This window comes from Tauraco erythrolophus, chromosome 6, assembly GCF_009769465.1.
Source record: "Tauraco erythrolophus isolate bTauEry1 chromosome 6, bTauEry1.pri, whole genome shotgun sequence".
NCBI lineage: Eukaryota > Metazoa > Chordata > Aves > Musophagiformes > Musophagidae > Tauraco > Tauraco erythrolophus.
In genome coordinates, this window is record NC_141470.1 from 33,360,530 (window position 1) to 33,383,900 (window position 23,371).

A 23,371-nucleotide genomic window follows, 5' to 3' on the forward strand; every position below is an offset into this window, starting at 1 on the left:
ACCTAGATATACATTTACATATTAACTTATGGGGACATGGGTATACGTTATGGCAATGACTCAAGGTGATAGGAAAAGGAAGAAGAGACTTCTGAAACTGACAGAGCATGAACAAGGTGAAATGAAGCTAGTTTTATATCTCGAATGAATCAAAAGTATCTGTTGTCTTAACTTCTTCCATCACAGATACAGCATGAAGTATGCCAGTGCATGAATAGATCCATAAAATCTGTAGAAAAGCACCTTTGGAAATGCCTGGACAATATTCTGTTCATAAATAAGAGGCTTAGACCTTTTCCCTCTGGACATTTAAATTTAAATACAGATTTACTAGCAAGAAGTCAAAGGGGTAAAACAGTATGAGGCATGAAATTTACAATGTTCCTAAAATCAGGTAATAAAAACTAATTCAAAAAATGCTTGAGTCTGTAATTCTTACTAAAAGTTGGAGGGGGGGAAAGGGAAAAAAATGGGGGGGGAAAAGGGAAAAAAACCTCCATAAACTCCACCAAATTTAAAACTATTCTTTCCAAAGGAAATGAAATGAACTGCATTTAGAAGGTGACTATGAAAGTGTCATAACAAGATGCAGAGTAGGGGGCAAAAAAAAAAAAAAATCTACTGTGATGAAGCAAACAATTCAAATCCACAAAAAAAGCCACTCACCTATAACTAAGTCCCTGGCTGACAGCAGCAGCAATGGGTTGGTGAAAGCCATTCCATACAACCTGAATCTTGTTGTAGATATGTTTCTGCTGCCATAATCCAACAGCCAAATAAGACCACAACATAAACAGAAATATACAGGCCTACTATAGGCTATGATACGATTATGACCCTGTTTAAAAAAAAAGAAAAAAAATGATAGTATTTGCTTCATTATTAGCAGAAAAAGTAATTGTTACTCTTCTGTTACAGATAATTTCAGAAGCAAAATCAACGTTCTCAATGTGCTGTCACCTCAACACATCCTTAAGCTTTGTTCATAAAATCCTTAATGGGTTGCCTTGCAGTGATATAAGCCATTTTTTTTATGGCTTTGATATAATGAGCACAAAACAGATTAAGCCAGACTAAGCGATGTTTACCCTTATTCTCCACTAAGTGTTAAAGTATGTCTCTTGCAATACTAAATGTCAGAGAAGCTCTGACTAGGCTTCATAAAAAAGAGAGAATATATTAATTTTGATGAAAAAGCAATTCAAATTTATTACTTGGATACTGTTCCTGCTGGAAAAAAAAAAGTATTTATTGTATTTGTGTGTTAATTAATACATATAACTTATGATCTAAAATAATATGAGTAACTTGCTGCAGAGCAATAATGCTTTTTCATATCTTAGGATGTAACAAAAATATTTTGTCTTGGCTATCTAGCAGATGCACAATAGAATATAAACATACTGTGCAACACTGGAACACTAACATTTCCATGCTCAAATGTTAATGTTCACTACAGCATTGCATACTCAGCTTAACAGAGTGAAAAAATAAGGCTGTGTGCACAACTGAATGATCCACAAGACCGAACAGAATATCAAAGCTATGTCAGTTCATAATGTCGTAATTTGCTATGCTGTTAAGAATACTTCTCAGTATAATTTCTTGAATACTAAAGATTCATCAAAAAACCTACCATGATATGGCTCTACAGCAAATGCTAGGCTTAAAACAGGGAGGACATGATTTGCTAAATACAAAGCGTATGCAGGGAAAAAATAGTATCAGTTTCCTTCTCACACAGCAAGACAACACAAGTCTCTTGTGCCTTATGAGAAGGCACATTAAATAAATGCTGAAAAAGATCAAACCAAAAAGATCAATTCTCTGTCGAGGTTCTACATCTGCAGGGTTAGTACAGTGGCACATGCCCATGACTTACATGTCGAGGGGAAGAAGAATCTGGCTGAACACTCTGAAATCAAAATGGAAAGAGCAAAGTTACCCAATCTACAGATAAGTGTGTTTACCTCCCCACATACACACTTTCTTGACTGAAGTTCTTTTAATAATATTTACAATTGATTTTACAATTTTGAAGCCACTCTACAGCCTTTAAATAGCACAATGTAGTAAACCATAAAATCTGTTCAAAGAGTGTATGTCTATAATCACATTTTTTTAAAAAACCACTCATTTTTAGAACTTTTCCCTTTTTTAAACACAAAATATGTTATGCAATTAAATTTTAACTAATAGTCTAATGATAAGGAAACAAACAATCATTCTTAAATTACAAAAATATCATTAACAATTGACTAATAAAAACTAAGATTCTGATTAAAAATATGCTTAGATAGAATGCCTAATATGAATGCTCCGAGGTGTATCCACTAAAAAAAAAAACACACAAAGAATACAAAACAAAACAATAAAACTTTAATTGTAGTTTGTAGGCTGTTTTCAACCAGTAAAAATGTGCTCCTCTTTGGGAAGACAAAAAGTCCATGAGAACAACAAATAAAGGGTTGTTTAACAAACATACACAAAACCATTCTAGTATGACCATCTATCAAACTCTCCATGAAGTTGAAATTTGCTCATTTCTTTATAATTTAAAAATAAGCAGTTTTTTCCTTAAAGCTCTAACCTGCAGCACCCAAAGTTATTTTTATTGTTTATAGAAAGCAAAGATAGAAATTAAAATACCTTCAACAGCGAGTACTGACAACTGGCTATTACCAGGCAGAACTGGAAGACCCAAAAATCCTTGAAAAAGCCCTCTATAAGAAGTACAGAGCCCAGAAATGCCACTAGAATAGCTAGGATGACAGCTAACACATTTTCAAGGATCTCACGATTCCTGCATTAGAGGGAGAGAAAAAAAAAAAGAGAATTAAAAAGCTGACTATGTCTAGAAAAAGCTGCAACGGAACAGTTAGGGTCAGAAGTTAACAAGAGTTATGCTGCTGGTAGTAAAGTGGTTAAGAATAGATTTGAACTTGCATAGACTATACTGCACACTATCTTTTAGCAAAGCTAGGAGCTACCAGGATTCCAATGAGAGCTGAAAGCAATTGGTATCTTATGGAATTGACCTTAAACAGGAGAAGATAACTTCAGCAGATAACTTCAGAAGTAATTCAAATGCTCAAGAAGATGATCTGTAACACAAATCTATATTCAAGGCCCACAAGAGATGATTACAATCCTGTGAAAAATATCTGCATGACAGCTATAGTATATAATCTGTCACTCATGATTTTGTAATGAAGAAACTAAAAATACTCTCACTTGACTAAGATACGCCAAGTGGAATAAAGAAAATTCTATATGATATTGGTAGGGCTTAGGAACAGAATTAATAGTTTTTCTGCCTGGACAGAATCACTACTATACTGTTCATCTCAAGAAAGTTCATTAACAAAATTTAAATTCTCTATATATTCCAAAAGCCAGTAACTGGTGGGTCATCTTCATTTTATTCCACTAGGAAAATGCAGCAGGGAAAAGTTACAGTATTAGATATCCATTTGGAAAAATGCTTTGAAACAGCAGGTAGATTCTCTCTACTTGCTGAAATAACGTTAAGTGTATGTCAAGTTCTAGACTCTTTCCATTAGTTTTTTAGAGAAAGTTATTTTCTAGATTTAAAGATTAGCAACAAATCTCTTTTTGACCATTCAAATATGTTATTGCCCCACTCACACAAAGCAAGCCATTTGGTGAGTTTTTTTACCTTTTCAGCCTTGCTGAAGAAAAAAGGGAGAGTAACCTTCACTATTTTAGAAAAAACTACATTTTGTGTTATTCTTTAGTCTTTCAGAGTACAGTAAATACATGCAATTCTCTAAGCATAGCTTTATCTGTATTACTCCCAGTTTTGTTACCACTTTTTAATCTTTACTTTCTGAGGTCTAGTAACATACGAGGATCTCACCTATCAAATAAAGCCAGAAGAGTTAATCTATCAAAACTGATGCTAATCCAAAGCTTAGGCAGGATCCAAAAGCGATAGTACTGCTTGACTTTTTGAGCTGCTTCCTCTTGAGGTTGCATGTGGTCCTGAAGGTCAGGGCTCAGGTCAATATCTTGCTGCTCCAGGAGATCTGTATCCATGGTTAGCAGTCTGTTCAACCTGATCTGAGGAAGAGAAAGCTAAAAGAAAGTCAGTATTAACAAAAGCTCATTTTATTTTGTCTCTGTATTCTACCAATAACTACTTTGGAAAAAATTGCTAGAATTACTTAGTTTCACTTTTAAGAAGTTATATGTTAAACACTGCCAATTCTGAGGCTTCTACTTACTTTTCCGGTCCTTATCATGGCAAATGAATAGCATTAGCAGCAATAATAGTTTGCATACAACACAACTGTTTGGCATTTTAGCATATGCCCTCTTTCAATTAAGTGTGAATGTATCTTCCAAGCACACTATCCCATTTACTCTGAAAACTTCAAATTTGAAGACAAGTAAACTGATATGTGAATAGAAATAACATATATTACAAGAATAATCCAGTTCTGAATTTAAATAAAGTACAAGACATTTCTTATAGTCACCTAATTTGCATGCACACCCACGCCAAATGGTTGGTTTTACATGACAAAGCAACACATGCATGCATCAGTGGTCAAATTCACTACACTCAGAATATAATCAGAGACAAAAAAAAAGCTCTGCCCTAACTAGTCAAGTACTATTTATGACTGACTATATTTCTCATTTATTTTGTAGTTTGTCACCCTAGAATTCTCTTGAAATCAGTCATACTAACAATCATAAAGGACATTTAAAGAGAGTTCTCAAAGTTAAAAAGTAGAATTACTGTTGTATTTGTGTTATCTAACCCACTGTATACATTTCATAAACAGGCCAAGAAACGTCTTAATGAACTGCCCTTTATTCTTAACACTATCATCATTAAAATGTCATTTAATGAAAAATCTTCATAAGCTTTTAAAGTAAAAAGTAAAATTTAAATACTTATGTCAATCTTTAAGCATAAAAAACATAGTTTTGTTGGTGTTTGTTTGCGGTTAGCTTTTTTCGTTTTGGTTATGTTTTTCTTCACAATTATCTTAAAATTTAACATTTGATCTCCCATTTTTGAAATTTTTTTCCATGACCCCTTAAAGCATCAGTATACTGTAAGTACGCTCAGCCATCTTTTTCCTCCTAGAAAAATACTAATAAAAACAACATGCGGAAACACTCCCTTTCTAAAGGCATTTCAAAAGTACAAAACATACTATCTAAGATAAGCTGTGTCAGAAAACAGGTGATTTTTTTTGACCACGTGTTAAAAACTTTGTTTCTTAAAAGGTAAAATCATCAAAACATAACATTCATTGCCCTAATAATAAATTTCATCAGAAACTTCCATTTAGGCACATGGGGTAAGCTTTTATAAATACAAGTTTGCCTTAAACAGAATCATTCCCTCCAATGGGACCAAATTGGCAAACCAACAGGACATAACAGGTAACGCAGCCTCTATTTTGAGGGCTACATTTTTGAGGGGGATGGAGAAAGCAAAGGAAGTTCCTCTAGCACACACCCGGGTTGAAGACCACGTTCTTGATCAAAGGCATGGGCAGGCAAATGGAAGTCTCCTGCTCCCTCTGCAAAGTGCTGAATCTGTATTTCATTTTCCCTCTTGATTAGGTCATTAGGTATTTCAATATAATTTACTTTGGTTTCCTAGATTAAGAATTATGACCTTAAGAAACATGACCATCTGCACTGTTCTCATGACACAGCAATATCAGACTTGCGAATTAAGAGTACAGGTATGTCTGGACTGACAACATGAGAGGTTTGAGATCACAAAACTAAGGAATACTAAAGCTATTTGTACTACTAAACAGTGTAAGCCTCTGCCTTTCCCCTCCCCCAACCTCAGTCACTCCTTGCAATATGAATTAAGACTTTGTACAGCAGATTCCAATGATAGATTTTTAAATTCCTTTCAGGGAAATTACTGAAGTTTCTCTTGGTGAGAATACAAAATTTATTCTTTCTGCTGCCTGCTAATCTTGGTAATGCACAGAAGAAAAAGTCTGTCCAAGTTGTCCAGTCATCTCTGGAAACATTTACAAGGTATTTCAGAACATCCAATTTCCACGTGATTTAGAAAATCACTTTGCTTTAGATCACAGGAAACCATTTATATTTAAATTTTCAAGTGCTATGCAGAAAGATGAATTTGTATGTATACAGGAAGACACTGCAACAATAAATAAATATCTTCACTTAAACCCAGGTAAAAATCCTTCTTAAGAACTACTGTATAGGATGATTAATCAGTGCTATAAAATTGGCAAGTCTTCTGATGTTTTGCATGCTTTAAAAATAAATAAGAAAAACTTACTAGATCATGTGGATAAAAGCGAACTGAGGTAGAACTCGATACGTGAGAGTCCGTGTCACTATAAGAACAGGGGAAAGACTTCAGATTATAAAACTACATTTTATTTCAACAGGTCATTCTAATTTTCTAGTGTCTTACGTTAATTTTGACTCCTTGCAAATTTTAGCTAAAAAAAAAAAATAAATCCTTTCTTTAAGCTTTTCCTTCAATCAGATATTTTAAATACAAGTATCTACTTAGTCATGTGTACTGTCGTAAATTCCGTAGCTGTAGTATCAGAAGACTCTTCACCCTTACCCTTGGTATAATTTTCTCAACATGTATTTCCTAACAGGAATCTAACAAGGATTATCAAGATAACAATTATTCCACTTGAAAAAACAAAGATCTTTTATAATCTGTTAGCTACTGATTCATGAACATACATCACATCCCTAAAGGAGTGCAGAGTATACCATGTGTCGAGATACAGACTTTCTGTTAATTCTATACTGTTTTCATCAAGATCCCAAAACTGCCAAAAATAGTACATACTTAACACAAGCATACTGAGTTAATCTTAAATTGCTTTTGAAAAACTTAACTTTAAATAAATCTCTGTTAAGAGGAGCAAAATTACTTTTCAATTTCCATTCATTAGAGATGAGGAGAAATTTCTCTTACTGTATGAGAGTCCATATCCAACCATTGCTTTTTTCCCCAATTTTGGATAGATTTGGATGTTTGTTTTCCATGTAAATCACATGGCTGTAAGACTTGTATCAAATTTATGCAACTTCCCTTCAGTTCCTTGCCTTGAGATAAAAACATTCTTTGTTATCAATTTTACTTCACTAAAATTCAAGCATTCTCTAAAGCCGAGATGTGATTCTTTGGATGTGGTCAGTTTGTTCTTTCCATTAGCATATATAACTTTGTAACAGCAGCCATCAGCAAAGCCATTGCATCTGGAACATGCAAGCAGTAAAGGCAGGCACTGGCAGCTTTGTGCAAGGAATACAGAACTTTTTGTCAAAGTTCAACTCTACAAAAAGGCACTTGCACGCTTTCACAAGAAAGATTTGAAGATGGGAGTTTTATATTCATTAAACCATAATTCCAATAGCTATTCCATCTACGTGGGGGGAATTTGTAGCATTCAGCATAACACAACAGCTTCCCAGCAGTTCTGTGTAGTGAAGTGGATCGGGGGCAGTGGGGTGCAGGAGGTTTTGGGTTGTTTTCCTTTCTTCTGCCTCCTGTCCCTTCAGAGAAATAAAGGGCATATTTCCAACAGCAGATGAACTTTCCAGCACGTAGCTGGCTATTTCAACTGCAAGTCAAATTTTCACCTCAGACATGTTAACACTTTGGTGTATTGTTTCATGCCATTTATAAACTCAAGAACAAATTTATCAGTTTACATTTGCTTCACAATTGGAAGTTCATTTGTAAATAAGTTAATAGCCATTATGATCAACAGCCACCTACTTTCCCAAATCCCAGGTTAAATCCTTTAAGAAAGGTTCTCTATTAGCCAATCAAAAATGCATTTGTCAAGTTCTCAGTTTGGACATTTATTGCTTAAGCTAATAGTAGTCTTCATTTTCTGAGATTTATTTAAGTGGAGAAGATTATTTATGCTGTTAGTGTCATTTTCTAGTAAAAATCACTTAGGTTTCAAAAGTAAAAGCATATAGATAATATTTTTATTGATTTTTTTTGTAGTCCATACTAAATCTTTTAAAATTAAAATCAAAGATTTTGTTGCAGTAAGACAAGAATCATCACTCTTGACTGGCCTTCACACACACCAGATGTTGGATGCTCTTCTTGCAGCTGGCTCAAAGTTCACAAGTGACATGTCGCAGCCCCCTGTCTCGTAGAGCGTAGAACTGAACTTACCTATTAACAAAAAGGTCAAAAGCAGGTCAAAATTTCATAATTTTTCATCCCACTAGCACTATTTCTACTTATTAACTTACTACTGAGATCAATTTAGGCATCTAAATTTACATCAGTGTCAGAACATAAAATGTGATTACACATTACTGCCACCAATGCAGACAAAACATTAGCTGCTCAGTTCTCTTTCATACCACTTTACATGACATACATAGAGTAAATCACAAAATTTTAAGAGTTTGGATTTATAAAGTGTCACCATTAACACAACAGAAGCACAATGCAAGCCTATCTCCCCCGCCCCCCCCCCCCCCCCATTAGAGAATAACAAGGCGAACAACTTGCAATGACCAGCTGCTTCAGTTCTCCCCCCCCCCCCCGCCCCCCCCCCCCCCCCCCATTAGAGAATAACAAGGCGAACAACTTGCAATGACCAGCTGCTTCAGTTCTCCCCCCCCCCCCCCCCCCCCCCCCCCCCCCCCCCCCGCTTCCAGTAGAACAGTCAGTAAAGCATTCCCTATCAGCATTTAAGAATCAGGGCATTTAGCTAAGGCAGAGGTTCCTCAAGTGTCCTGAATAAAACTGAGAGGCACAAGTCTATTTGAAAAGAAACACAAAGAGTGAAAGAAGTGGCCAGAGATGCCTCATAAGTTATATACCTCTAGAAAAACTAAAAAAGGAATGGCAGGCAGAGATTTATTCTACAAGCCAGAAGCAAACGCTTCAGTGTAAGAACAGAAGACTGCAAACTAACTTCTCAGATAAACCGTTCAGTTACTGGAACTCCATTAACCATAACTTTCTACAATTTTTATTAAAAACTTTTTGAATTAACAATATCAAGCTATTCCTAAATATATAATTAACAAAAAGTAGCCAGAGATTGTAACTCAAATGCTAAATCATCTTACACACAATATGATGGTTTTTTACAGTGCCCTTCTCCCACAATAGTCTGACCAGAGAGATAAGCATTGTAATTTCCCCTGAACGTCAGTCAGGTACAATATATTTCAGCTCTGAATGCAGGAAGCTGATTTTGAAATTGTGATCTCATACCAAGTGTTTTGCCAACTTATCCATCTCTTCTAGCTCAAAACCCTTCTTAAGCCATGATACTATGTTTTAAGATCTGCTTATACAAAACAAACAAAAAAACATCACACTTCAGAGCATCTGATGCAAAAACTGTTTACATCTCAGCTGCATGTCTTACAGCTCTTTCTTCTTCTGTTGATACAGGATAACAAGCAGTCCCAGGAGAAATACTTAACAAGATCAGAGCTTCCAATCTTTCCCCTTTCTGTGAGAACATAATCTGCTTCTGATATAGTGGGCTTTATTTAAAAAAAAACACAAACCAAACAAATCCAACAACAAAAAAACCCCACACTATGATCCTCCTCCAACACATCTTCAGAGAGAAACAGACCATTAAGTTCCATTTAGAAGTGTTTGAAAGCAAGAAGGTTAAAAATGTCAAATTGGATGATTAAAACCAGTGAAACTAAGGAAAAATACTAGTGTATTGAAGTTAACGTCATAAAGCTTTCTATCCTCAGAGCGGGCATTTCAGACCAACTAGACGCACACCGCAGCCGTGCTAAGACCAGCCATTCTGACAGGACAGTCAGCTACATAGTTCAGGAGTCACATACAGCGCGCGTCAGAGCTCAGTAATGCAACAGCACTCTCAATATTTAATTACATCTGCTATAGACATTTGTATGGAAATGCAAGTAGAAAGTTCACTTGTTAGGTTTTTTCTTCCCCTCAACAGTCAACATTTTAATGAAGCACTTCAGTTAAATATCCTTTGGTTTTTAAATGAATAGTGTAGTAAACAGTTGTTTAAATTTAAACTAGAGCAAGACACTAGGAATCCTCCTCCCCACAACTAAATAATAACCTCAGTTGCACAAGACTTTCTCAACTGCATCAGTAAAAAAAGATTTCAACAGTAAACATGAAGGTTTAGATAATACATTTGAGATTCTAGTCAGGATACAATTATGCATAACCTAATATGGAAAAATCTTCTGTGCCAGCAGTCCTTAAAAGTGACTTTGGGTTAAATTCTTCATGTTTTCGCACTACTGAATTGAGAGCCTAGAAATTAAAGTTTCTGATTTTTAAACTAATGAAATTCTAGTCACAGAAATTAGAATATAATATCTGGAAGATATAATTTCCCATTCTCCTGGGCTGAGATAATACATCAGATCAGTAAACTTCTTTTGAAATTAATTTAACTGTTACACTCATGTCAAATGTCTGAAAAGGGCCTCAAATTAAAACATCTCATATCAGAAAACATCTACAGTTCCCTGACATCCAACTCATCTTTGAATCTGTCAAAATTTACTGTATTTGCACTGGTGCTGTAAGTACTGCATGGCTGTGGTGGGATAAAACAAACCTGGTTAATAGAGACATCACAAACATTCAAAACAATTCCAATTGTTTACACACCAGACTCAGGTTTTGCCATATTTGCAATTCAATACTTGCAATACTTACATAGACTTCCTACTGAAAGTTAGCTCTCTGTCAAGAAAAGCCTGGCTTCTAAATACAACAAAGTTCCCCAAAAGAGGGTGGACAGGCAAGACGGGGTGGGGGAGAAATCAAAAGGCTCTCCAGAAAAGCCTCAACTCATCTGAAGTAGAAAAGATGACAGGACTATTCAGTGCTGTTGAGGACACAAACCCTAAGGTGCGACCAGAGATTCTATAGCTGAGCTCTACAGTCCCATCAATTAAATACTTTTTAAACTGTGAGAGGTTAACAGCAACTTCCTCACAGCACACTCAAACTCCAATGAAGGATCTCTATGCTCACAAGATTCGTATATAGGTATGGATATACCTAGAGTTTTTAGTTACCCTAGTAATTTTCTCTCTATCCCATTTCTAGCTCTCCCACAGCACTGTCCAAAATATTTAACAGCATTTTAACTGAAGAAGCTTAAGAAAGTTTTTTTCCTTCTCTAAGGACTGTAGTTTTACCAAGTTGTGAGCAAAGGGCAGACTCAAAAGTTTATTTTTCAAATCAAGAAATACAGTCAACAGCATGTTTGTCCATTAAACAGAAATGTTTGTAACTCTCCGCCCTCCACTCTGCCCTGCTCAAAGGGAGAGTTGTCAGTTCTTAGCAAATTAAAGTCCCTCAAACAACATTCTATTTGGACTAGGTTACAAAAATAACAAAACCAAGCCACTGATGTTCAGGCACACAAATCCAAAATACATCTTTGTTCTGACATGAAGAGATAAAGACATGAATGCATTTCCTTTTGAAACAAGTTTCCTTGTTTCAAAAGACAAAAATCTCATCACCAAGTCCAAGGACAATCACGTAACAGCTCACACTGTACAAACTGATGTTCCCACAGTTACGAGAATCAATGAAAGCAACAGGCTGATGAGCTTACACAGACGAAACCCAGAAGACTTAAGTGGCTCAGGATCCAACCAAAATGGTGCTCTGATGGTTTCCTCAAAGTTATTTTTAGCACTTTCCTCAGTTTTCCATCTAATAAATATTAGTCTTAAATCTCTCAAACTAGTTATGAAAACTAACACTTTCTGACATGTTGAAGCCTATGTCATGATTAGATCATTAAGATATATTAATCTACTAATAATCATATATATTAATCTACTATTTATGACAGTATTTTAAAAATCCTGGTCAGCAAAACCAAAGACATCAGAATTTGAATACTCTATAGTGTGCAAGGAGCTATCATTTCCAAAGGTCAAAATTTTACCTTCAGCTGCAGTATAAAGACTTCTAAGTTTTCAGTTAGAACACTTTAAAATGGTCTATTTTTTATTTCTATATGAAGTTTGTCTGAAGAGTAACTTACTTATGCAGAAATCCACAGACTACAGCATGGATATTTTCAACAGGAACAATGGGAAGTGAGTATTTATTTCCTACTTGTACCTTTGAAAATACTTCCCATCTATCCAAAATAAATTAAGTCTACTTAATTATAAAACAGTATTAAGGAACCAATTTTAAATTGTTTTCAATCAAATAAGTGATCAGGGTATATATTTAAAGAAAAGTTTTGGTTTCGAGCCCATCCAACTGCCTTCATAAATTAAAATACTTCAATAAATCTGAAAGATTATCACTTGCATATAAACAATACAACCAGAAGTCCAACATAGCAGTGTAACTGTACTGTGATTAAAGAGAACCGGTCATCTGGAGCTTTACAAAACCCATATTCCCTAAAAAATAAAGAAAAATAAAAAAAACATCTAGCTGAGGACAAGAGGCTGTTATTTCACCCCAGTTTCAGGAACTGAGCATTTGTTCTAATAAGTCAGTACTTGGTTTCCTAACTACTTCCCAAATTGCAGCCTTCGCTGCAAGGATTGAAAATCCCACCCATCACCTACATGTCTCAAGAATCAGGTGTTAGTGAGAATAAAAGGCATCAGTACTGTCACACTGTGCTCTGAAGACTATCATTCACTTAAGTCATGGTATACGTTTTGCTGCTTTCTGGACTTATATTACATTAATCCTGCCTATGATCATAGCATTTGGTCTGCCAAATGCCACTTTCCTTTTTCTCTTGCATTCCTCCTATGATTTACTTCATGTTTACTGCTTCACATTAAGCTCCTTCTGCAGCTTTTCAAGCTCCTTCTCTCACAAAACAACATAATATTGTACTTCGAACCTGGAACACTAAAGATAATGCCTTAAAGCATCTCTTGCCTTACACTTGAGACAATGCATAGTTAAAGATGACTGTATAGGCACCAGACTGGATGTAGGGTAGGTATAATACAGTAAAGTTCCTCCTTCATAAAAGAAGCCACACAAATCAACTTAACAGACATAAATCATTAAAGCAAACAAAAAAAAATAAAAATTGTGTGTCTTAAGAGCTACAGCTGTACATGAACACATAAATGGAAAGAATGTAGAAGCAGATACTGCACTGGTGTACAAAAAAAATCCAAGAAATCCTAAACATAGCGGCTTTTAACATAAATTAACACATGCCCTGTTTCTCTTCCAGAAGAGCTGGAATATGCTAATAGAATTTCAGTAAGAAAATAAATCCTTAAATGCATTGTGCAGAGATATATAACTCCACCTACTACATTTGTCACTTATGTTTCCAGTCACTGTAGATCAGGTTTTGTTTCCCTATCTCTTCCCCAGTCCCTATTTTCAATATTTTCTCTGCCCTAGGCAGTCACAGCGATTTTCCCAGTGACAAAGAACTGGCCATATCACCTGCATTGCTTTGCTCAGCATCAGAATAAAAGTTAAAGAAAAAAAAAAACCTACTACCCTCCCCACCCCCACCATACACAATCCAAAGCGAAGTAACAGGGTCATCCTTCATCATAAGCTATCTTAGAACAACAGTGCAAAACCAACAGCCTTAGACTTAGAGGGAAACAGAGCAGTAGTGTTACTGCATCCCTGACTGAGGAATAAAAAAAAATAAATTAAATCCCAAACTATAACAACAGATCATGTACCAGTTACAAGGAAAGATAGTCTCTCTTCTTGTCAGGCCTGATAAAGGAATCATGCATGTGAAAGCTTGCACCATTATGCCAACTATTTTACTCTAACAAAAGACAGTACCTGTCACACAAAGCCTGATTAACTAGAAAATTTGATTTTCCTAAAAATAATAAAAACAGATCTTGCCTATAATTCACACATGGAAGGTTTCTAAACAGATGCTCAGAGCTTCGAATTGGGAATAAATCCCTATTATACATCAGGTTTTTAACTGAGCAGATCCTGAAGTTTTGTGCCTCCCAAAGACAATGTGCTGTCCCATACAACTGTAAGCACAGTACACAAAAGATTTCAGAAGAATTTAGCTCTATAAATTTCTGATGACTCCAGTACACACCAAGTGCAATGAATATACAATTTTAGAGAGCCTGAAAGCAATGTTGCATTTCTTAAATGATCCACTATGATTTCTACAACAACATAGTAATATAAGTTATTAAATAACTCAGACTTAACTAGATTGTGTATTAAAGCTTGGTTGTATTATTTTGGGCAAGATGAACCAAATCCTTCGAATATAATAATGGTGGCTTTAAGAATAAATCTCAACATTAACTTTGGATAGATACAACCAGTATCCCTGAATTTCAGAGTTATATTTCAAAACTTTTTCAGGCAAGAAATGAAAGAATCCAAATTAAATAACGAAATGTGTAGTTTCATGTGATAAGCTTTCATAGTTCAGAGATACATACAAACATTGAGATAAGCATTTTTTTTCTATCTAGAAACTAGTAGAGCCACAGAGTCTAAACCAAAAATTATCAGATAAGGACATTGCATATATTTAGCACAGCTGTATTTAAATTTTACAAAATACCTCAGAGAATGTCAGGGTTGTTTTCAGTTTTGTTTATATTCATTTTTTTTCCTTATATTGCAGCTATGGTGCAGAAGAATGGCAACTTGTTAGCCAAACTCATATTTAAAGGGACATCACAGCCTGCCAATTCTTGAAGTCTTCCCCACTAGTGGAAAATTACGATAATTGCTTATCTTTTAGTACTGGGTTACAGTAAGGTCTGAAACAAGTGTTTTGTCAGTGCTCTAAGCTAATTTGTACTTTTAAGTTATTACAGTTGACAGCTGCTCAAAATACTGTCACTAATAATTGTCAGTTCTGAAGACGCCCATTTTAATAATCTGAGGAAGAATTCCACATTAATGCTGAAGTCGTAAGTAATTCAGGCCACGTATAGAGAGCTGCAAAGATCCCTGCCAGGAATTTCTGCACATCTGCCCCTGCATTACTGCGTTGCAGTAGATCAGTCACTTCTTACGACAATGTTAACTTCCTTCTCCTTAGCAAATTTTATTAGTTGCATAGAAGTTAATACTACATAAAACGGACCATGAAGAACTAAGGGGCACTATGAGGCTCCACGAAATTATGACATTTGACATAAGAAGGTCCAGATTTTCTTCCAATCTCAAGCTCCTAAATTAAAGTGTACATGAAAAGTAAAGCACTCATTTACACGAGGATTTATTTTTTAAACAGCAGCCACGCAAGACTCATCTAGAAGAAGAAGATCAAGAATTCCTAGGGACCATAACAAATACTTTTTTCAGGAACCAGAAGTTCCTCGAAACTGGTATCAATCTCTGCCCAACTACCCACGGCAATCCAAGAAAACTTATGCGTTACACATGTTACATTGTTCAAGTCATGAAAGCTCTCGGACCATCACTAGATGTATCTATGCATCCTTAGAGTGTTCCCCATCGTGCATTCATTAGATAAAGTGCCTGGAGAGGCAACTGTGAAAGGCAAGGAATTTAGGAGCGATATAGCCTTCCAAGAAATGCACCTACGAGATCCACAAACAAAGCTAAGGTTAGCTGATTTTCCCCGCGTTATTACCGACATATCTGCCGTATTAAAACTTCCATGTCACCAAGGTTACATAAGGCCTGCATACCAAGTTCATCGTGCAAACTGCTACCGCCTACAGCAGATGCAGTGGCATGTGATGCTTCTAAGTGGACACTGCCGTTTCTCACCAGGAAGGAGGCACTAGCGCCGGGCACAGCGGCCTGGGCAGGGGGGCGGGACTGCGCTCTGCCCTGGGAGGAGGGCTGCTGGCCTTGCTGACCATCTTGAAGGCTACGAGAAAACACGGATTGGGGACACATTACCAGGAAGAAGAGAAAAATAGCTAGGAGTGAAGCAAAACAAGACTTTTTAGTTGAAAGAGGAAAACTTTAAGTATATAGCTTGAAGAAGCCACTTAATTAGGGTTAAGAGAACTCATGAGTTCTGTGTAACAGTATGTGGGCGCTAGTTTTGTCAGCAATCTAGAGATACAGTTCCTGTCCTACTTCTCAGAAGTACTACTGCTTTCTAACATCTCCCCAAGTCACTCTCAAGTATATTCTTGTAAGTCTTAATTTGTGGGTGCAAAAGCAAATTACTGGTGGTTATAACTGTAGGCTAACCCGAGGCATCACCTATGCAAAGCAGTGACTATTGCAGTCTGCTCACAGTATTTAGGGTTCTTTTTGCTCCTTGAGGCATGACTTCATCAACTGTTTAGTCGGCCGCTCGGGCTTTTTTTGGTCACAATAACATCACCTTTCTTGCTATTAATCTGCACTCTTAACTAGAAAATGTCTAAGTTTTGTTAGTAGCCATACACTGCCACAGACCCTGTAGATAACTGATTAAACGTTTGGATTCAGATTTTTAACATATTAACAATGCTTATAACATATTATTAATTGGTAAAAGCTTTAAGTCTATTTTGAAGTTATTTTGGCAGTACAGTAAAAACTTTATAACTCAGTGTTACTACCGCAAAGAAATTCTTCTATACCCAGACACCTACCTGCACCAAAAAACAGGTTTTAAAAGCCAACTTGGGCTACGGAGAAATTTATAATTTTACAGCCATATCAGTAGTCAATGCTTGAAAACTGTTAGTTCTCCTTTTCACAGCCTTCTCATTGCAAAACAATTTTATAAAGCTATTTAACTAAGTTAGATTTTTTTTTTATTATTAAACATGGCAGTGTCAGAATATACAACATTTACACTTGAATATCACATCTACTTTGCAAGATTAGTGTTTTTATTATCCTTCATTTTGTGCATTTAAAGACGTTACATGTCATAATCATTAGCTGTGGGATGTGATGAAGTTAAATTTTTTTTTTGACGGATAAAATCATAATTTATATTTTCAAGACTACAGAAAAGATCTTAAACACTCTTTTGAAAAACAATCTTTATCACCTGTTGCTTTTACATTTCACTGTTTACTGTGTGATGCTACAGTTGACAAGTGAGGCAACTGAAAAAGTAAGATCTTACTAAGAGTTGAGGAGTTACATCTTATGTACTTGCTTTTAACAATATTTTCTAGGACATCTACTTTTCAGTTCTTTTGTTAGAGTACCACTGGAAAACAAAATATAGATATAAGAATAGCTGTTTAAAAAGCTCATGCAAAATAAAGCAGACATGCACACAGGTCATGAGGTAAAAAAAAAAATTCTCATCATTATTTATCATATCGTAACATTTTAATCTGAACTTTAAATTCAGCGTTTTGTTGCTGTACACAAGGCTTTCAGAGAGCTACACAGTAACAAAAGCCCTAAGGAAGCTCACAGATGCACCATCCATCATTATCTCCCTTAAGCATTATCAGCAACACCAAAGCAATGAAAAACAATACTACTTTCCCTTAAACAATAGCTACTATTAAAAGGTATATATAAAGTCGCCCTTTCAGTGGTTATCCACATCTGTCACAATAAAAAAAAAAAACACCACCACACACTGACATTAACGGATTGGACAAATATGCAAAACATACATTTATTTTCCACCTAATTGGTAATTATAGAAATAAAATTCTGCTTCAGACAGTCACTTACGTTCTCCTATCAGACACACATGCATACACCATTGACTGCATCGGATGCCAATGCATACTTATGTTTAGAATGCCCAAAACACTGCTGACGTTTAGGCAGGACAAAAGCAGGGGTGGTTGGTTGTTTCATGGTGGGTGTGGGAGTTTGTATATAAGTTACCAGGCAAAGTACTCCTGTGTCTAATTTAGCATCAAACCAGCAGAATTTACTAGACCAGGTTTTATTTAAGTGTCTGCCATTGCCAAACACACACATAAAGCCATTGCCTCTCTTATTAAACATTGCACAGAGGAAGTGAAAGTAATCACAATAATGGGTAAGAAATTTAAAAATAATAAGTCAGGTTGAACTCAACAGGTTCTAAGGGAACATCCCCACAACATTCAATTTTATGCTATAGTTAGAAGATTAGGAGATTCAATTTTGTTGTCAAGAATAAGAAAGAAGTAATATCAAGGCAACTAAAGATTAGTAAATCTAATACTGTTAGAAGTTTAACATCTGAAGTCATATGGATTAGCAATATGAGGAAATAGACTGATGCAGCTCATCACTAGCATATACAAGTAATGCCAGTACAGTTGCGGTGATATTTTGAAAAGATCTGGGCGGCAACTGGCTAAAAAATATCTCTGTATTTCTTCACATCTCTTCCCTATGCACAATTATTTTTTTAAAAATCTTTTTAAGGGTTTCTTCTTCCAGCAACACATAGAAGTTACATTAAAATTAAGCTACTCATATAAAGGAAAGTATTCTCAGACTATTCGTCTACAAATCAAAACACTAAAATACAACTTTTCAGATAAATTCCATTTGAGCTACCAACAGTGTAATCTATGTCAAACAAGTTTGAAAGCACTTTGGTGTTTGGTTGGACTAATGCAATTTAACTCCACTCCAAGGGACAGTCATTTAGCATCACAAACAATGCTTTGAGCAAAGCAACCTCACTAAGTATTCAATTCTGAACATATGTTTATAATACAAGTATTTTTGATAACATGTCATTATGCCAGAGTTTTTTTTGGTTTTTGTTTATTTAGAAAGGAACAAATTTAGATAACTGGAAGATGCATAGAGTAAATACACGGGTAGAATATTTGATCCGCTTTTTCACCTTTGGACATCTTGTCTGACTAAAAAGTTACTTCCACTACCTTCAGTTTTCTCATGATCTCTTGCTCAAGTCCAGCTTAAGTCATGGGAACCTTAACGACTGCACTAGCATGTGAAAATGAGGCAGCTGTCAGCCTCAGTTTAAAACAGAGTCCTTTATTTGCTCTACTTTCTACTTAAGAGAAAGAAAACTCATGGTTTTCCGGCTAACGCACAGTTAAGGAGCTCTGATTAGTCTGCACAGCCTCTTCTGAATCAATGCACAAAACTATACTATTCTCCTTTTAAAAAAAAAAAACGACAAAAAAATATCAGAAACGTGAATGCAACAGAGAGCAGAGCAAAACCGATCTAAGAGAATGCAAAGTCTTAGCATCCCCCACTGTGAAGCAAATCGCTAACTTAAAGTTGAACAAGCCACATTCAGCAAGACCAGAAGCCTAACAAAAAATTACCCGAAACGATGTGACTACTGCTACATACTGCACTGGCCAGTAAAAACACATCTAACTCGTTTCAGTCCTTCATGATGTAGAAGTCGATCCTTCATATGCTAGATTTTTAGGTACCATTCTTGCAATCCTCCTGCCTGAGGAAAATTTGCAAACTTAGTCCTAGATTATTTCAGTGGTGCCACAAAGGTGGCACAATTCCTCCCCTATATTCTACTGTAATGCATTTTCTTTTCATTTGCTCAGTTTCTACAGCTTTTTCCAGTTAAAAAAACTACACAAGTACTCCTGAACGCAAGAGCAGATTGCTCCTACTATTAAGAGATAGCTTAATATATCAAGGAAGATCAATAAGAATACACAACATATACAATTCTTCCTGCGTATTTATCATCTAACTGGAGGAAGAATTACTTTGATATGCAGGGGTGAGCGTTCCTTCCTCTACAGGCAGTGTTCTGCTCACCAGATTCTCCAACACCATAGGCAACCACAGGATTGAAAGATTTAAAAAGCAAGTTTAAAAACTTATTGTGGTTGCTTCTTCTACTGTTCAAGCTGACAGACCAGAGTTACTGTATGTAACATATCACTAGGCTCAGTATTGTTAACAAACGGGCCAGTGAAGGTTGGGGACTCCTGGGATACATGTATATAGTACACTTTAAAAATTGCCAAGGCATGCAAAGTGCCACACAATTAGATTTAATACTGAGCAATACTGTGCATTTTGTAACAAAGGCATCACTATTACTTCATTATTTCTCTTTTGCTGCAAAAAGCTGCAGGATGTTCATACAATGGTTTACCTGTATTTTAGATTTGGAACATTTGCACATACGATTTAGCTCTTTATAATGTTCTGCCATTTTGTTCTCATGATAATCTCTCGCTATCTACAGATGTGAAAAGTGATTACAGTACAAGTCCCTAATGCTTACTTTCTTAAAGGAAAGAAAAACAAAATGAGGAGTGGTGAATGATATTTTCTTGAGTTTTTCTCCTTGCTTGAAATTAAAAGTTTAAGAAGTTTTTAATAAAATAAAGAGTCTAAGTTTGTTAGCATTAGTTCGTTATCAATCTGAAATCAGCCGTAACGTGTTAGAGACTGGCTATCCTGATAGTTTTGAAAATAGTGCCACATATACATGCACAATTCAACAAGCCCACAGTGACATGCAGTGACAGCTCAAGGAGGTTATGGTGGGGAAGGAAGTCAAAAGTGCTTTTCTGGCAACACTGGTAGGTGTGGGGAGAAGTGGTCTGCTGCATGCATGCTAAATATGGTGGAACATTTAGATACCCTACCTGAGGGGTGATCCGATGAGCAATGTAGGAGGGGTAGGGTTACTCCCTGCATTGTGCCGGCGTCGTACTGCCTGACGCCTAAATGTGCTGCGTTCACGACGAAATGTGACAGTCTCCTCGCTGGCTTGTGCTGCTGCATCAAGACAGACTTTAGGTCAAATAAGAACCCATCCTAGTTACGAACACAGTAACTTAAGACTCCTTCCTTCCCCCTGACCCTCCCCAAGTTAATGAACTTGACTTACAACAACAAAAGTAGCTTATCCACTGACTGTTAAAATAACCTGCCTCAAAACAGGATCACAACACACAATGATAAGTAAAAATCTGGATGGTTGGGTGTTTGGGGGTAGGGGGTGTGTGTTCTTGAATATACAGCTTACTTTGCTTTTTTTTATCCCCAGATCCAAGTAGCCAGGTTGCAAAAAAAACTGGATATCCCAAATCTCTTCCATTTACACAGGGCAGGAAGAGACAAGATTGATCTCACCCATTTTCTCACTTAATAGATAATTAAAGGAGAAGCCTAAAGGACAACCTAGAAAGGTTTCTGCCACTCCTTGTAATATTCTCTTCTCAATTTCATTCTCAATTTTATAATTTCTGCCAAACAAGTAGGATTGAGGTTAAGGTTAACCTCATCAAACCTCAAGGGACAAAATATATATTTTTTTTCTTTTTCCTCATAAGCACCAAGGGATACACATTGCTCCTTTTAAGACTAGTCACACTATGATTTTGAGGAGCAAGGGGTGGAGACTGAGAGAATAAATTCTTTGTAATGATTGATGTTTTTGTTATTTCAACTCCCAAACAAAAACAAACTAAAAAAAAGTTTAGTCCACTTATAAAGCAACATTGTAAAAAACAGTTATGTACTCAAAAGAGTGTAAGATTTTTCCACAGATTAGCCCTCCAAAAATCCACCTGTGCTCCCTAAACTTTACAATCTGAACAACTTCAGATTTGGACTGCTTCATGATGTGTCTACAATCTGAGTCTTCCTCCTCAACCAAGGAAGCTACTGCCCAACTTGAATGCAGACCACTAGAGAGCTCAAATGAACGGGTCACAGAAAATAGGTCTTGCAGGCAAGTGAAAGATGGGGGGGGGGGGGGGGGGGGGGGGGGGGGGGGAGGCAGAACAACACACATCACAAAAAACAACTTGATGTGAAGTCAGCACAAGAGGAGAATCACAATCTTGAAGGGGAAGTCACAACTGGGTAGCCAAGAAGCCTGTTACTAGAGTGAGAAAACCAAGGATTGTGTCAAGTCAAAGTAAAAAATAAAAAAAAAGAAAAAAAACCACTAAGGGAGCAGTGCTTTTTTACAGCAGAAAGATCACAGGCGGAGTAGTCCATGTTCACTTAAACATATTTCCAGTTACAACATTCCTGTCATTAAGCTTTCAAAACTTACCAGCAAAGACTCTAATGCTGGTCTACAGGGAACAGCAACCTACTACTACTGTGGATTACTGCCATAGCTCAAGCAATAAAGACTGCAAGGAAGAAGAACCTAATTCCACCCATGAACCACAGGTTATCAAGTGAATACTGCATATGAAACTTCAATCTGTAGTTTGCTTTAAAAGCTAAGAAGCGATATGAAGAGATATACTTTAAGACCAACACTGAAGTTGTAAGTATTTCACTACTGAAACATCAAAAGTTAAAGGCATCCTTAATTCAGTCCTTTCCTGATTTTCAGAAAAACTGTGAGACTGTTCACTTTCTCCTCACTTCTCCACAACTGTTTTCATTATTCTAAGCATGAATAGAGGACACTTCCTTTTCATTGTATTACAGCAAAAATTCAATACATTTCTCTTGTGGTTTAACATACAGCTTTATGCTTTGTTTTAATACACAGCTATCATTTCTTCAAGGATTGCTTTATAGCTCTCATACTTGAAGTACTGCGAAGGTGAAAGACATCTAAATAAAGACAATACAAATCCTGACTTTTTTCTTGTGGATTAAGTTAACGTACAAGTCGTCAAGACTACCCACTAATTTTGGGTGTCAACTTGTAAAGATCATTTTTTCCAGTGTATACATCAGCATATAAAAAAACTCCTATATTCACAACACAGCTTCCACTGACTTCAGATGCAAAAGCAATTCCGCACGTTTCTGCTAATCAGGCCATAGTTAAGCACCACAAAATAAAGAACAGTGACTAGTCTTAACTGAAATGTTAACGTTACCATTAAGATGGTAAACATCAGCATTACCTCTTCATTACCATTTGCAACTACTTAGCAAAAGCAGCATTCAAGCCCAATTCTTCAAGGCAGCATACTTAACACTGACAACATCTGTTTTCATGTCCTTTATTCAGTAAACATCACCTTCTGCAGTAACTGAAGCCCAGATTATGGAGACACTAGAGGTCCCTCCTACATAGCTCAAATTTATCACTAAAGCAAACCTACCTCAAGCACTGACTGAGGCAGTGTCCTGTGAGGGAAATGGAGAGACATAAACATGTCTGAAGAGAAAAAAGTTTTAAAATCAAAAATCATATGTACTCAGGCCTTAAATTCAAAGCTGCACAGGCAAATAGTTCCAGCATTTGCTAATTTTTTATTTAATTTTAACCTTTAAAAACCAAAGTAGACTGGTGTAGCTTTCTACCTAATCTACCAAAGGATTTTTGATTTATCTCAAAACTTTTGTTCAGTGCACATCTTCTACATACGCTCTTCCTAAACGTAGCAGATTGTAACATTTGGGATTGGTAAACAAGTCTGTAAGACCTTTTGAAAAGACTGCAAAGCTTTTCAGCCCAACATGCTCCAAGTCTGCTAAATTTATGCAACATCTCAGAAAGCTACATGT

General features: G+C 36.1%; 1 protein-coding gene across 5 annotated transcripts in view; it reads right to left on the minus strand.

Moving 5' to 3' along the window:
* Positions 1–23,371, minus strand: part of PCNX1 (pecanex 1) — a 96,618-nt gene that overhangs the window by 40,085 nt on the left and 33,162 nt on the right. For 3 of the 5 annotated variants that reach the window (XM_086613820.1, XM_086613819.1, XM_086613818.1), the window contains exons 7-14: positions 20,527–20,659; positions 15,688–15,872; positions 8,107–8,197; positions 6,314–6,371; positions 3,881–4,098; positions 2,650–2,803; positions 1,883–1,915; positions 667–838 (exon numbers count right to left, since the gene is read on the minus strand). In XM_086613820.1, coding sequence (XP_086469946.1) covers positions 667–838; positions 1,883–1,915; positions 2,650–2,803; positions 3,881–4,098; positions 6,314–6,371; positions 8,107–8,197; positions 15,688–15,872; positions 20,527–20,659 — 1,044 coding nt within the window. The remainder of the gene's footprint in view (positions 1–666; positions 839–1,882; positions 1,916–2,649; positions 2,804–3,880; positions 4,099–6,313; positions 6,372–8,106; positions 8,198–15,687; positions 15,873–20,526; positions 20,660–23,371) is intronic. The other 2 variants (XM_086613823.1, XM_086613822.1) reach the window with 2 other exon arrangements.